The sequence below is a fragment of the Mus musculus genome, chromosome 11 (genome assembly GCF_000001635.26).
Source record: "Mus musculus strain C57BL/6J chromosome 11, GRCm38.p6 C57BL/6J".
Taxonomy (NCBI): domain Eukaryota; kingdom Metazoa; phylum Chordata; class Mammalia; order Rodentia; family Muridae; genus Mus; species Mus musculus.
Window position 1 is genome coordinate 98,891,382 of NC_000077.6, and position 15,291 is coordinate 98,906,672.

Consider the following 15,291-nt stretch of genomic DNA (forward strand, 5'->3'; position numbering starts at 1 on the left):
TGCTTCTTGATAGAGGGGCAAAGTAAGCTGGTATGCTTGTGAATGAAAGCCTCCATAGAGGGATGGTCAGCGGCTCAGAGTGCGCAACATGAAACCCTTCCCTATGCCTTCCAGAGCCCAGAGGGAGCAGTGGTGGCTACGGCCCCGGAGCTGCTGCTCTGCAGCCCAAAGGAGGTCTCTTTCAAGGAGGAGTGCCGAAGCTCCGACCTGTGGGAGCCAAGGATGCTTCAGGTATCAGAAATGATCTCGCAGGAGATCTCCCAAGTATAAGTTTCTTGACTTGTTCCAAGTGTATCTGGCCTGGGGTGGCGGGTAGGAGGAAGAAGAGATGAGAGTAGTTCTTTCCACAGTAGAGTAAAGCAATGCTGGGGGCAATAAAAATGTTTAAAATGGGAGTTGCTGCTGTGGTGCATGACTGTGGTCCTCCTAGGTCCCGAATCTGTTGAAACCTGAGTAGAACTCAGCACTAAGGCTAGAGATGTAGCTCAGTACGTGGAGGAGCGCCTCGTGTGCGTGCGTAGGGCTCTGGTAGATCCCAGGGCCACAGGAAAGCAAACAGACCCAAGAACCGTGCTGGGCCTCTGTTGGCTGTTGTGCAGGCTGCACTGAGGAGCCTGGATCAGCTAGGGACCTGACAGATAGGCTTTAACTCTTAACACAGTGTTGGTGGTGTGTTTGTAGAGGCTCCAGCTGGTAAGCCGGCCCTGCAAGTCCCCAGCTCTCGAGCTGCTGCTCCAAGGCCTCCGGGGTCTGCAGCCAGTGGGCGTCCTCACGATGATACAGACAGCAACCGAGCCTCCCTCCCAGAACTGCCCCGGATGCAGAGACCCTCCTTACCGGACCTCTCTAGGCCCAACACCGCCAGTGGCACAGGCATGAAGCACAGCTCCTCTGCACCTCCCCCACCACCTCCAGGGCGGCGTGCCAACGCGCCCCCCACCCCTCTGCCTCTGCACAGCAACAAAGCCCAAGCCTACAACAGGGAGAAACCATTGCCTCCAACACCTGGACAGAGGCTGCACCCTGGACGAGAAGGACATCCTGCTCCACCCCCTGTAAAGCCACCTCCTTCCCCTGTGAACATCAGAACAGGACCCAGTGGCCAGTCTCTGGCTCCTCCCCCACCGCCTTACCGCCAGCCTCCTGGGGTCCCCAATGGACCCTCAAGCCCCACCAATGAGTCAGCCCCTGAGCTGCCACAGAGACACAATTCTTTGCATAGGAAAACGCCAGGGCCCGTCAGAGGCCTTGCACCTCCTCCACCCACCTCAGCCACCCCCTCCTTGTTGAGTAACAGGCCACCTCCCCCAGCCCGAGAGCCTCCTAGCAGGGGAGCAGGTAAGTGCTTGGAAGCCTTTATCTTTTTGCTTGCTCTCAGAATCTCCCTGCAGTGATTAGGGAGAATAAGAATTCAAGTATTGGGTCTTATTGGGTGCCTTTTTATATGTTGGTAAGTGTTAAGGAAAAGAAAAAAAAAGAACTCATTGTGGACAGCCTAGTAAATACATATAACTAATGCTATATTTTGAATTGGGGGAGAGGTTAGAGAGAGAAAAGGCTTAGCCTGTGTGGTGCCAGTGTGAAAAGCTGAAGTAGAATTACTGGTAACACTGGGACAGCAGGGATGTCACTGTACAGTGAGGGCAAGGACAGCAGGAGTCAAAGTGGAGCGCTGGGTCTCCCCAGAACAGGGTGTGGGGCTTTGTGAAGACCAGTCCCAAAGCCAATGGATTGTTCTGGTTTTGAAACAAGGTCTCTGTATCGTTGGCTGGCCTGGAACTCGGAGATTCACCAGCCTCTGCCTCTAGAACGCTGGGATTAAAGGTGTGCACACCTAGTTCTAAGTAAATTTTAATTAAAATAGTAAAAAAACAAAAATGTGCTGGGCGGTGGTGGCGCACGCCTTTAATCCCAGCACTTGGGAGGCAGAGGCAGGCGGATTTCTGAGTTCAAGGCCAGCCTGGTCTACAGAGTGAGTTCCAGAACAGCTAGGACTATACAGAGAAACCCTGTCTTGGAAAACAAAAAAAAATGTGTGCTTGGTGGCTGGAGAGATGACTCGGTGGTTAAGAGCACTGACTGCTCTCACAGATTGGCTCACAACTGTGTGTTGCCCTCTTCTGGTCTCTGAGGGTACCAGGCATACATGGTGCAGAGGTATAAATGTAAGCAAAACACTCATACACACATAAAATATTAAATATTAAAAGGCAAATCAAAAGCCCATGAGCTTGGTAGAGTGATAGAAAAATTCCAAGATGAAGGACATGGTCCTCTGTGCGCAGTGTGCAGCCAGGGCAGTCGGACCCTAAGGACTGACAGTGTCTGAGTGATGGGGGACCCTTTTGTGCAGCATCAGTGGAGAAGTGGTAGGTGAAAGAGGAAGCAAATTGGGGTGGCTCAAAAATTAAGGAATGAGTGCTAGCTGGGTTGGAGGTGGAAGCCGGCGGCTGGCTTGAACCACAAGTGTGAGGCTAGCCTAGACAACATAGGCAGGCTGTGTGGGACCCAGGTGAGAAAAGAGCACTTAAGAAAGCAGTGCAGGGACCTCAGTGAAGGCCTAGTTGAATGTGTCTATGTATGCACACACAGAGAATGGTTGCCAGGACACTGCTGCTCTTTCCGAGGGCCTGGGCTTGGTTTCTAGCACCCATATCCCACACTTCCTGTAACCACACTTCCAGGGGGCCTGATGCCCTCTTCTGGCCTCCATGGGTACCTGTACATGCAAGGTGCATATACAGACTTGTAGGCACACACACACACATACGCATAACTAAAACTAAAGACAAATTAAAAAATAAGCCAGGCCTAGTGTCGTTTGCCTTTAATACCAGCACTTGAGAGGCAGGAGGATCTCTGAATTTGAGACCGGCCTGTTCTAAACGTGAGTTCCAGGACAACCAGGACTATTACACAGAGAAACCCTGTCTCACAAAACAAAAGTAAATTAGTAAAAAGGCCATTGTGCTGTTCTGCTGCCTGGTGCTGCCTGGTGCTGTAGACTTGTGCTCTCCCTAGCAGTCTTCGGGGTGCCCCAGACAATAACCTAAGGCATCGAAGATGAGGTATTTCCCTGCCTACAGCTTACCATAAGGTAGCTCAGGATTCTGTGAAGCTCAGGTTAAAAAACAAACAAAGAACTGCGCCCAGTGGGTGGGTGGGGCACAGCTCAGTAGTTAAGAGTGCTGGGTGCCCTTTCAGAGGACCCAGGATTGGTCCCTAAACCCACATGGTGGCTCATAATTGTCTGTAATTTCCAGTTCCAGGGGAAACTAGAAAACACTCTTTTCTGAACTCTGCTGGCACAGGCATGCACATAGTTCACACACATGCAGGCAAACATGTATACAGATAAAGTATAGAAATCTGAGAAAACAAAAGGTTGTTTTTTTGTTGTTGTTTTTTTTTTTTTTTTTTTTTTGGTGTTTTGAGACAGGGTTTCTCTGTGTAGCCCTGGCTGTCCTGGAACTCACTCTGTAGACCAGGCTGGCCTCGAACTCAGAAATTCGCCTGCCTCTGCCTCCCGAGTGTTGGGATCAAAGGCGTGCGCCACCACACCCGGTTTAAAACAAAAGTTTTTAACTTAGAATTTTTAAAAAGCTTATTAATGTGAGCAAATGCCGTGTCTTGCTAATGCTGTTCTGTAACAAGAGCAGAGAAAATAAAAGTGACACGCAGGTCATGGTGAGGTGGCTCCAGTGTCTGCAGACGTCCTGCTTTTCACATCCTAGTAGTTGTGTTCTGTCCATAAACTGTGAGCAGCTCGAGCCAAGGAGAGGCTCCAGCCTGATGCCCCGTCAGGATCCAGAGCGGCAGTGCGGTGGCCCACGGTCTTCTGAACGGTGGCTGTATTTGTTGTGTGACATTGGGCAAATCTCATGATTCTGTTGAGTTTGTTTTTTGTTTGTAAGCTAGGAGTGTGTGTCCAGGCAGCTAGTTCCAGGACTTACTCTATTATGACACATCATGGCAGGATTTATGGTGATGTATATTTGTTTCTGTGGCAGCTGAGCAGGAAGTAGCAAGTTGCAGACCAGCCTGGGCTGCATAGCAGGTCTGAAGCAAGCCTAGAGTAAGATGAGAGCTATTGCTGGGCCATGGTGCAAGCCTTTAACCCACACCCTGGTAGCAAAGACAAGCAGATCTCTTGAGTTCGAGGACAGCCAGGGCTACAGAGAAAGACCCTGTCTGGGAAAAAAAAAAAGAAACAAAGATGAGATCTATCTTAAAAATTCAAAAACCATAACAAAACCCCAACAGACCAAAACTAAATAAACAAATGGGGGTGGGCAGCCACAGCCCTGGATGGACTGAGACCTAACCTTGTCACCCCAAGGCTCCTCTTAGAGCCTCAATCTCTCTCTTGTTTTCTATGATTTGTTTGTTTGTTTTGTTCTTTGAGACAGGGTTTCTCTGTGTAGCCCTTCCTGTCCTAGAACTCATTCTGTAGACCAGGCTGGCTTCGAACTCAGAAATCCACCTGCCTCTGCCTCCCGAGTGCTGGGATTAAAGGTGTGCGTCACCATGCCTGGCTGTATGATTTTTTATAGTCAGTGTATAACAATGAATTTATTTCATCACAGCATTGCCGTGCATCTGTATCACTGGTCACATTTCTCACGTTCTCTCCTTCACTGGTTCCCCCAGGCTGCTTTCTTGGCTCTCGTCTCTCAAACCTTTCTCTCCTTCCGCAGCTCCAGCCCCAGCCTAACTGCTTTGATTTTCATTGCAGCTCCCCCGCCCCCACCGCCCATGATCCGAAATGGTGCCAGGGATGCTCCCCCTCCTCCCCCACCTTACCGGATGCATGGGTCAGAGCCACCAAGCAGAGGAAAGCCCCCACCTCCACCCTCCAGGACACCAGCTGGGCCGCCCCCTCCCCCACCACCCCCCTTGCGGAATGGCCATAGAGACTCCATCACCACTGTCCGCTCCTTCTTGGGTAAGTAGTTAGGGATTTTGTCTACTAGTTCTGGTGGCGACTCTGCTGACTCCTCTGCTTGTGGAGGTGGAGCCTGCACAGAGCCTTCGTTCACAGCAGGTCCTCTCCTGACTTTTACTCTGAGTTCTGCTCCCAGTCCACTGATGTCTTTTTCCTCCCATGAACAGATTGAAGTCAAACCATCAGGGGTCACGCTAACTCTCAAGTCCCCCACAAGGATCTCTGGTTGGGCTTTCTGTCAGAGACTATCCGTCCACTTTACTCAAGTATCTATCCAAGGAGGGGACACTGGTTACTTAAACTCAGGAGGCTCAGGATGAAGCGCCATGGTACAGCGCTACCCTAATGTGTGTAAGGTCCTGGCTTCGATCCCTTGCACTACAGAAAAAGCACAAAAAGCTAGAGAAGCTTAGCTTACGGAGGCCCTTGGTTTGAGCCCTAGCACCACAAAAGCAAAATATACAGAGGCCAGTGATGAACCAGCCTTGAGTTTTTTAGGAGGCCATTTTGTCTTTGGACCACACTTTTACTCTCTACAGAACCGGGGAATGCCTGGATGAGTAGCTAGTGGATCACCTTTCCAAGCTATAACGGGAGGACTCTACTTAAGAGAGGTCACCTCATGAGTTCAGCCCATCACGGTCTGGAATGGAGCCACAAGAGATGATGTCTAGACGTGTTGTTGTCAGGCCTGTTGAAGACTTGTAAAGCAGACCATGAGGTTTCCTGTGACTCTCAGTACTGTAGGGTCTTTAATTGCTATCTCCCAACACATTCCAGTGTGTGTATAACAGACATACCAGGGTTTTGCTTTGAATATATATCCATATTGCATCTTTAAAATATATTAGGGCATGGTGGCACATGTCTGCAATCCCAGCACACAGGGTTAGCTGAGTCAGGAGAATCCTAAATTCAAAAGTAGCCTGTAATACATAGCAACACCCTGTCTAAACACAAACAAACAAACAAAAAGTAAGCTTTGAAGCAAAAACGGAACTCTTGAAGTTTGAACAGGCTGTGTCCGTAAGACTTTTGAATCTTGTAAAGGCTCCTAGAACGTAGGAATGGGGCCAACACAGCTGTGTGAAATGTACTGTAGAGCAATATAGGGTAACCTTGGTTGAAAGAAAACTTTCTGCTTGAAACTCAACCAGTTAGAGAGACATATTCCCATTTGAAGTTAATGACTACCACCTTGTAAATTTAATTCAGTTCATTTCCCATAACAATTTCCTTTAAGCCCACCTTGTTTCTAGAACAAAGTGAGAGTTCCTTCTGCCGGCACGCACGCATTAGCTCCTTTCCGATGGCATGTGATTTTTGGTGGAAAGATTTGAAGAATCACCTTAAAACGCCTTAGGAGTTTTACAAGGGCTGGAGCTAGCTCTGGTCATGGTGGTGCACACCTTGATCTCCTCTGTCGGGAGACAGAGGCAAGCTGCGCTCTCCCAGTTTGAGGCCAGCTTGGTCTGCACAGTTCCAGACTAGCCAGGTCTACAGAGTGAGACCCTTTCTCTTCTTTCTTTCTTTTCTTTTTTCCTTTTCCTTTTCCTTTCTATACAGGGTTTCTCTGTATAGTCCTGGCTGTCCTGGAACTCACTTTGTAGACCAGGCTGGCCTCGAACTCAGAAATCCGCCTGCCTCTGCCTCCCAAGTGCTGGGATTAAAGGCGTGTGCAACCACGCCTGATGAGTATTGACTACTCTTTAGAGGACCCAGGTTCAATTTCCAGCACCCACAGGGGGCCTCACAACAGTCTGGAACTCTTATCTCAGAAATCTGATGCTCTCCTCTGGCCTCTGTGGGCACTGAATGTACATGATGCACAGACTTACATGTAGGCAAAACACTCAACACACAATTTTTAAAAATGAATAATTTTTTTCTGTGTGTGTGTGTGTGTGTGTGTGTGTGTGTGTGTGTGTGTGTGTGTAGAGAGGCCAGAGGTCACCATTAGGTAACTTCCTAAATTATTCTCTCTCCACCATACTTTTCTGGGACAAGTTCTCTCACTGAACCTGTAGCTCCACAGCCGACCTGCTGACTGGCCAGCAAGTCGCAGTGACTGATCCTCCTTTTCTCTGCCTCCACATCCTGGGCTGCAGGCTCCTGTCACCATACCCAGCCTGGTGCTGTGCATACAAACTGAAGTCCTCATACCTGCGTGACAAGCACTTCCTTGACTGCCCACCTCCCCAGCCCCCAGATTAGGGGTCTTTGGATATCCACTGTACGTGAGACGCCCCCAGGGCAGTGCTGGTGCTGGCGTGGGCTCTTGAGCTTGGTGGGTAAGGCAGGCTCTCCGGTTAGCAGAGCCCACAGGAGGTTAGTAAATAGGAAGGCTCCTAAGAAGTCACAAGTCTATGGGAGGGGAGACTTAGTAACTCTGGTCTTTTCACAGATGACTTTGAATCCAAGTACTCCTTCCATCCAGTGGAGGACTTCCCTGCTCCAGAAGAATATAAACATCTTCAAAGAGTATACCCCAGCAAAACAAACCGAGGTGCGAGGGGAGGGAGGGAAGCTCTGGGATTGTGTGAGGCATGGTCTATGTGTCCTCTGAGGTCAGATGTGCGTCCTCACGTGTAGATGTCAATGAGTGTTTTCTCCTTCCACCAGGTGAACCCTGGCCATTAAACCCAGGTCATCAGGCTTGGCAGCAAGCACCTACCTACCAAGCCATCTCTCCAGCCCTAGTCTTCCCGATGTTAAAAATTGACTTAAAGAGCCTGTCTTAGGGACTGGAGAGATGGCCCAGCAGTTTGGAGCACCAGCTGCTCTTTTTAGAGGTCCTGAGTTCAATACACATGGCTCACAACCATCTGTATCTGGTCTCATGGGATCCGATGACCTCTTCTGGTATACAGATAGATATATAAAACATTCACATACATTAAAAACAGATCTTAGCCGGGCGTGGTGGCGCACGCCTTTAATCCCAGCACTTGGGAGGCAGAGGCAGGCGAATTTCTGAGTTTGAGACCAGCCTGGTCTACAAAGTGAGTTCCAGGACAGCCAGGGCTACATAGAGAAACCCTGTCTCGAAAAAACCAAAAAAAAAAAAAAAAAAAAAAAAAAAAAAAAACCAACCATAGATCTTTAAAAAAGAAGGGGGTGGGGGGCAGAGACAAGCAGATTTCTGAGTTCCAGGCCAGCCTGGTCTACAGAGTGAGTTCCAGGACAGCCAGGACTACACAGAGAAACCCTGTCTCAAAAAAATTAAAAAATTTTAAAAAAAGGAGGCTGTCTCATTTCAGAACTGTTCTATCCTTGGGCGCGTGCACTGAATATATTTATCTTCTGTTTTCTCTCCAGCTGCCCGTGGAGCCCCACCTCTCCCACCCATTCTCAGGTGAAGCTTGGCGTAGTCCTGCTCCTCAGGAAAAGGATGGACCTCCTCTTCTCAGATGGCCTCCCAACCCTAATCCCTGCATGAGAGCTCCTGCAGTGTTTCTCCAGTGCAGCCAACCCAGGCTCTGAGCATCCTCCAGCCCAGCTCCATCTATGCATCTCCTCTCTGGACTCGGTGATTGGACTCTTTCTATTGGCAGTAGGGTCTACTCCCATCTCCACCTTCTTCCAGCAAGCCCTGCTAGCCAGAGGAGGAGAAAGCTTCCACGCCTCCTGCTTTCTTCCAGGGAAAGGTGCCTTGTTGTGGTGAATGGACTCACATTGGGCAGGGCAGAAAGTGTAACCCCTGTCTCTGTCATTCACCGAGGGCGAAGTGTGGTGTGTGCATTATAGCCCATAGTTTAGGAGGTTGGTGTGGCCAGAACTTCTGAGGAGAGGTGTTCCATGATGCAGGGAGGGGGTTTGCAGAGAAGTGATCTGTTTTAAAGGTCGGGTTACAGAAAGGACAAGGACATGGGTCTTCTTCATTTTCAAGTGTTTTGGTTTTGTTCTCATCCCCTTCCCCCATCCCAAGAGATGAGCAGTGCATACACACTAAGTACTGATCCGCTAACTAAACGGTAAAGGGCACGAAGCAACGGAGGGTCATTTCAGAGCCAGTCAGCTCTTGTGCAGCTAAGGGCCAGGGCTGTCCGAGCTCTGGGACCTCCTGCCCCTTCCCCAGGGTGCTAGGCTGAACTGTGTCCCTTCCCGATCCCACAAGAGAAGAGCCACTTTGTTGAGGGCATTGTCTATTCTCAAGTCACAAACCCTACAGACTTCCTATAAGACATGGAAAGATAGGGCCTTAGCCACAGCCTCCTGATGGCTTCAGTTTTTTCTGATTAACCCTGAAGTGGCCAGCAGCCTGAGTCCTTCAGCCCTTGGGGAAAGCTCCAGGGAGACTTAAGAAGGGAACCGAAGCCCTGGCTTCATGGGAGTGTCTGGCTCTTCAGGGCCAGTAAGGTCTTGGCAGCCTGCTCATAGCGAGACTCTCACACCCATCAGACGGCAGGCTCTTCCTGTTTTCTCTGCCACCCACCCATACCTTACTGAGACTGCAGGGTTTAAGGCCACAGCGTAGAAAAGGGAGCTTCAGGAGGAATACAGAGTCCTGTAAGCCAAGCACAAAGACATAGGGAGGCATGCCGCCCGCCATCTAGGAGGTGGGTCTTCCCTGGCGGCCAGCAATACATCGTTTCTCAGTCTTCCAAGGTGTAGGGAAACAGCACAGGAAGTGGGTGTTCCAACGGAGGCCGCTCTGTTGGCCAGGAAGTGTCTCTTCTCCACTAGCAGTGTGGGGCGCCTGAACTCCACACCCAGAGAAGTTGGTTTCTGACAGTCCTTGACCTGGGCACAAGCTGCTCAGATCTTACATCACGGTAGGGAGACCAGGCTGTTCTCTGAGTTGGGTAGGGGAAGCTAGTGAAAAACTTCCAGATACACCATGGGGTTAAATTATCGTAGGGGCTGTCCTTTTTTTTTTTATTATTATTATTATTTTTATTTTTATTCTCCGCCCACCCCACTCCACTCCCACCCCCTAAGACAGGGTTTCTCTGTGCATTCCTGGCTGTCCTGGAACTTATTTTCTAGACCAGGCTGGCCTCAAACTCAGAGATCCCCTGTCTCTGCCTCCCAGGTGCTGGGACTAAAGGTGTGCGCCACCACGCTTGGCTCATAGGGACCTTTCTAATCTAGTGGACCATAGGCTAAGGATCTGTGTGTAATGCCAGGTCAGACCCAAATCTTCTAGGACTGGAGAAAGTGGACCTAACTTAGTTCATTTATTTATTGAGTGTTGCCCATTGCCAGCTCTTGGACCACTTGGACTTTTGGGACAGGCAGTGGTTAGATCTTACCGGACTTTTAATTGTTCACTATTTATCTTCTTCTCAAATCTGTTAGCAGTTACGCTCCCAGCATCCTAACTTGAACAAAGGGAAGAGAGGGAAAAAAAGCTGACACTTGGAGAGTTCCAGGGTAGATTCTAATGGTTGAACTGTGAAGTCTTCCCATTTGTTGTTGAAATGGGAGCTGATGCCTTTTGTACAATGTTATCAAAGTGTGAAAATTTTCCCTTACTGAAGCATAGACCATCAGATATATGCGTGCGTATTTATGTATGTGTATATATATATATATGTATATACACACACACATATAGATTTGTATACACACACATACATCTACTCACAAAGCCAAACCCGGGCTTTTTGCTTGGGCTGATGGTACCTTCCTCGACTTGACCTGCCACCCTTTCTAATCCCCAGAATCAGACTGTGCCGCGTGGGTATTGATGATATATTTTCGTTGTCTTTGCCTGGTGGAACCACCACCAAAAAAAGGCTTGAATTTAGATCTACATGAGTGAGTTTGCTCCTCCAGTTAACGGATTGTGTTGATGACACAACCCCTAACTTAAATGTCTTTGCCTTATTCATCATTTGGTCCTGCTGTTAATAACAAATTTATTATCATGTATATTTGCTATTGAAGATGGGAGTGTGATCCTCAAAATTGTTGGTCTGTTTTATATATTGTACACAGCTTGTAATGCAGGTTTAAGGTAGCCGGGCTGTGAAAACCCTGACACTGTTCCCCTTTAAACTGTCCTTGATGTCCTCATGGGAATGTCGTCTCTTCAGTGGAAGATTGGGTGGTCTCATGTTGAGGCTATTACTTAGTCCCTTTAATCCCCTTGTCCCCTCCCAAAGGGGAGAGACATTGCCCAGCTAAGCAGCCAGAAGCTCTGTCACAGCTTTCGTGGTATTTTTCCCTAGTGGGAAACGCTGGATGGCTGTTTCTTACTGCCCTGCCCTGTCAGGCGGTGGTTCTGATTTTCAAATGAGCTAGATGCTCCTCTTTCCCTTTCTCCAGTCACCAAACCTGGACCAAAGTACTTCATATTCCAGGTGTGGGTTCCTCTCTCCTGGGATTTGCTGCAGCTGCAGAGCCCTGCCCTTTTCGCAGCCTTGGCCACTTGTGTGAGCCACTAGGGCCATCCCAGCCTGATGGACGGGAGGCGGTCCTCACCAGGAATTCAATTCATTCCCTGCCCCCTTTCCTAGCCTAGGCAGAGAAACTAGTCACTGGCCATTGCCCTGGGGGAATCCCCTCACGCAGTGGCTTCCCATCTTAGAACCCGGACTTACCTCCAGGCGGAGGTGAGGGGTGGGGAGTACTGTAAATAGACTTGCTGCAGAGCAACTCAGGGTTGGGGTATGTTTGAGTTCTCCTGATCACTTGAAAACTAATCTGTAGGCTGAATGCTTCTGGAGTGTGGGGGAAATGTGACTCCGGGGTCCTTTGTCCTCTGAGGCTCTGCGGGTGGAGGGTAGGACTTCAGAGGCCCTTTGATAGCACGGCTGCGCTGTCTGCCCTTCTGGAAACCCAACCTGCCATCAGCTGTAAATCAGATTCTTCACATTCCAGGTGTAAGCTTTCCCTTCCCTGTGACTCTCAGTCCCTAGCTACATGGTCAGGGGGACTCTGTTAAACCACCCAAATTTAGGGAATGAGAGGGGAGAGAGGAGGCCATTAGGAGTCTGCCTTCAAGACTCATTTCTTGAAAACAAAATGGAAAAAAAAAAAGATAACCACCTTCAATCACAGGCAAAAACTAAACCAAGAAAAAAAAAAAAAAAGCAAACAAACCAAAAAACCCAACAGCAACCATGTAACTGAAGGAAGGGTCTGGTTCCGCTCCATCCCGTGTTCATTGTGCCTTTACTTGTGTTAGATCTCTGTGCTTTCTTCCTCCCCCTCTATGACGTCATTAATTAAAGCCTTCCTTGATAACCGCTGTTTCCTTTCTGCTCCTGTTTCTTACAGCTTGGTGGGTTTCTTCTCTGATTGTCTTCCATCTTACTCGCCTGGTGGCAGAGGGGCTTAGCGCACACACGCACCCTCTTTTTTTTTTTCTAACTTCTCCTTTCCCACAGTTTCCAGCCTGGAAGTTACAGTCAACACTGAGTAAGAGACCAGAGTGATTGTGTGCATGTGCGCGTGTGTGTGTCCATCTGCATGTGCGTCAGTTTCTTTGAAAAATAATTTATTGTGTGATTTCCTGTGGAGTTTTTGTTCAGGTTACAGTGCTGCTCCACAATAGCACGGATCCCTGTCCCCCTACCCCCGGCATAAAATGTATTATCTGGTCTCAGGTTGGATTCCTTGGTACGTTTCTTTCTGTGCAGTTTATTAAACCTTAAAAGGAAAAAAACAAAAAGGAAAACCTCTGTGTATTCTTGTCGTGAGCAATACTGTTTCAAGTGACTGCAGGGAGAGAGGAGGAAACCCCATGGTCTCCTCTTCTGGACAAACGTGGCAGTTTGAGTTCAGGCTCCCTTAAGAGAGGACCTGTGGGTGGGTGTGGCAGAAACACTTGCAGCTTTCTGGGGCCTTTCTGCCTGTGCGTTTTATTTTTGTTTTTGTTTTTTGTTTGTTTGTTTGGTTGGTTGGTTTTTCAAGACAGGGTTTCTCTGTGTAGCTCTGGCTATCCTGGAACTCACTCTGTAGACCAGGCTGGCCTCGAACTCAGAAATCCGCCTGCCTCTGCCTCCCAAGTGCTGGGATTAAAGGCGTGCACCACCACTGCCCGGCTGCCTGTGCGTTTTTTAGAAGTCACCCTTTTGGCCTGGCCAACCAGTGATTCTGTTTTGTATTTTCTGCTTCATTCCCCTTGCCTTTCTCTCAAGGAGCCCCAGAGGCTCCTTTCCGTGGGGTCTGTTCCTTGTGACCCCTTAGACTCTGTCTTCCTGTGCCCGTGCTTCCAGGCCGATTCGCGCCAGACAGTGGAAGAAAAGGTGGGGGCAGGGCCCACATCTTGTGAAGCTCTGCATAGTCCTGCTGATCCTGGAACTCACTGTGTAGACCAGGATAGCCTTGAACTAGATCCTCTTGCTTCTTCCTGTGCAAGGTTTGGACCACCACAACTGCCTTTTCAGCCGAGATCTTAGCCGGTTTTCTTGAGCTTTGACTTTAGGTGTTAAAATTCTACCAGGCCTCTTTGTTTCTGTGTTTGCCACTGATAGTAACTGCAGCTGAGTCCACTGAATTTGACTGCACTTTCACTGATAGCAGACCAGCCAGTTACTTCCCTCTGGGTTTATAATGGGTGTGTGTGTGTAGATAGCTCTCAAGGAATCTAGGTAGATATAATGGGGGTGTGTGTCTGTCTGTCTGTCTGTCTGTCTCTTGCTCTCAGGGAATCTAGATTAGGAAAACTTGCTGGGGAAAGGTTACTACCAGAGTGGCTGAATTCCTGATTATTTGATCCATTATTGTTATTAATATGAATAATAAACTATTTATTGATTTCATTATTCTTTCTGACTTAATAGCCTGCATTATGGCATTTGCTTAAATGACCCCCAACTTCCAGCCCTGTAAATGACCTCACTCCGATAGTATCGTTGGTCCTTGTGTGTACCTTTGCACATGCTCAAAGAAAGATGCCAGACAGGTCTTTCCAGTGTGACTTGATTCCTGCTCTGTGACCCCGCTTGAGTTAAGTGATAAGAACACCAGCTTGCTCACTGCTGATTGCTCAGGCACAGCTGTGTGTGCTGTGAATGTGTCTCGAGTATTTCCTGGCCCAGACCATGAACTGCAACTCGTGGGACGGAAGCTACCTTCCTCTTGCTTGTGAATTCTCCGCAGATGGTAAAATGCCAATCTCAGGATCATGACCACACCAGAGAAGAACTACAAGAAGGCTTTTTCACCTTTGACACCACGGACGCCCAGTCTGATCTGTTTTTGCACATAATTAAATGTATTCTTCTACGTTTATGGCTTTGAGATTTAAAAGACTGTGTATGTGCTTTCCAACCATAAAAATCATTCCTGCACACAGTGGACATGAGCCTGACAGAGTGTCCTTTTCATCCTTTTGTTTGACAAGCATTGGTTGTGGACTTGGTGGCAGGAATCTACACAGGAAGATAGGACTGAGACCTGGGCTGTGCCTTCAAAGCCCATAGGCAAGGTCAGAGTCGGCAGGAGGAAGCTATGCAGGATATCGAAAGACTTTAGGAGGGGCTGACCAGGAAGGAACCTGAGTACAAAGGTACAGAGATGAACTGATGTGTGTATGCGGTTGCTGGAGCAGAAGCCTCCTGCAGATAACCTTTTACCGTTCAGCCCCAGTCTTCTGCCTGCATAGCCTCATTCACTCTGCAGACTTCTCTTGAGCTGATGCTTGTTTGTTTGTTTGTTTGTTTGTTTGTTTAAACCTGGTGAATGCATTTCTAGGCTGCAATATGCACATTAAATACAACTTCCCTGCTCCCTCCCCTGTAACTCAGGTAGGTCCTGAGCTACCATCTCCTAAGCTGACTGGACCTATGTTGCTATTTCCAACGACGGTGTGTGGGTAGGTTTTAGGTCCTCAAGTTACAAAGATGTGAGCCAGGGAGGTGCTCTCCGGTTCCACTGCCCTGGGAGAAACAGCATCCAAGCTGAAAACCTCCCTTCCGTGGCCTGTTCTCCATCTACCACGGCAGCTCGTTTTCTTCTGGAGTCAGTGCTTAGCTGCTCGAAAACCTTCACAGAGTGGACCCCTTCACCATCTTGACCTGTTTAGAACCCAACTCTCTTTAATCCTCCATAATTAGGTAGTCAAGAGTTTAGTTTTCTGTCAGACTATTTAAAATGCAAATATCAGCTCTTACAATTAGTTATAAAAACTTCCTAGGGAGCCGGGCGGTGATGGCACACGCCTTTAATCCCAGCACTTGGGATTTCTGAGTTCAAGGCCAGCCTGGTCTACAAAGTGAGTTCCAGGACAGCCAGGGCTATAGAGAAACCCTGTCTCGAAAAATAAACAAACCAAACAAAACCAAAAACCTTCCTCGGGTGCTTATAAAGACTAATTAAGGTGATAGAGGTAAAATAACGAGCTCAGACCCACACACTTACGTTGGCTCTTCCCAGCTATTTGAAATGAGAGG

The 15,291-nt window shown here is 48.6% G+C and overlaps 1 protein-coding gene across 1 annotated transcript in view, besides 1 other annotated feature; it reads left to right on the forward strand.

Annotated features, from left to right (window-relative positions):
* Wipf2 (WAS/WASL interacting protein family, member 2) overlaps positions 1-14,197 on the forward strand; it is a 41,981-nt gene extending 27,784 nt beyond the window's left edge. Inside the window, exons 4-8 of the mRNA NM_197940.2 lie at positions 115-231; positions 682-1,338; positions 4,736-4,945; positions 7,350-7,451; positions 8,264-14,197. Of these exons, the coding sequence (NP_922922.1) occupies positions 115-231; positions 682-1,338; positions 4,736-4,945; positions 7,350-7,451; positions 8,264-8,304 (1,127 nt within the window). The 3' untranslated portion in view covers positions 8,305-14,197. The remainder of the gene's footprint in view (positions 1-114; positions 232-681; positions 1,339-4,735; positions 4,946-7,349; positions 7,452-8,263) is intronic.
* Positions 10,272-15,260: an enhancer, noted in NCBI's record as "VISTA enhancer mm1323". NCBI's record gives its function as "enhancer in: other[5/7]" and the evidence as "EXISTENCE:transgenic organism evidence [ECO:0001131][PMID:17130149]".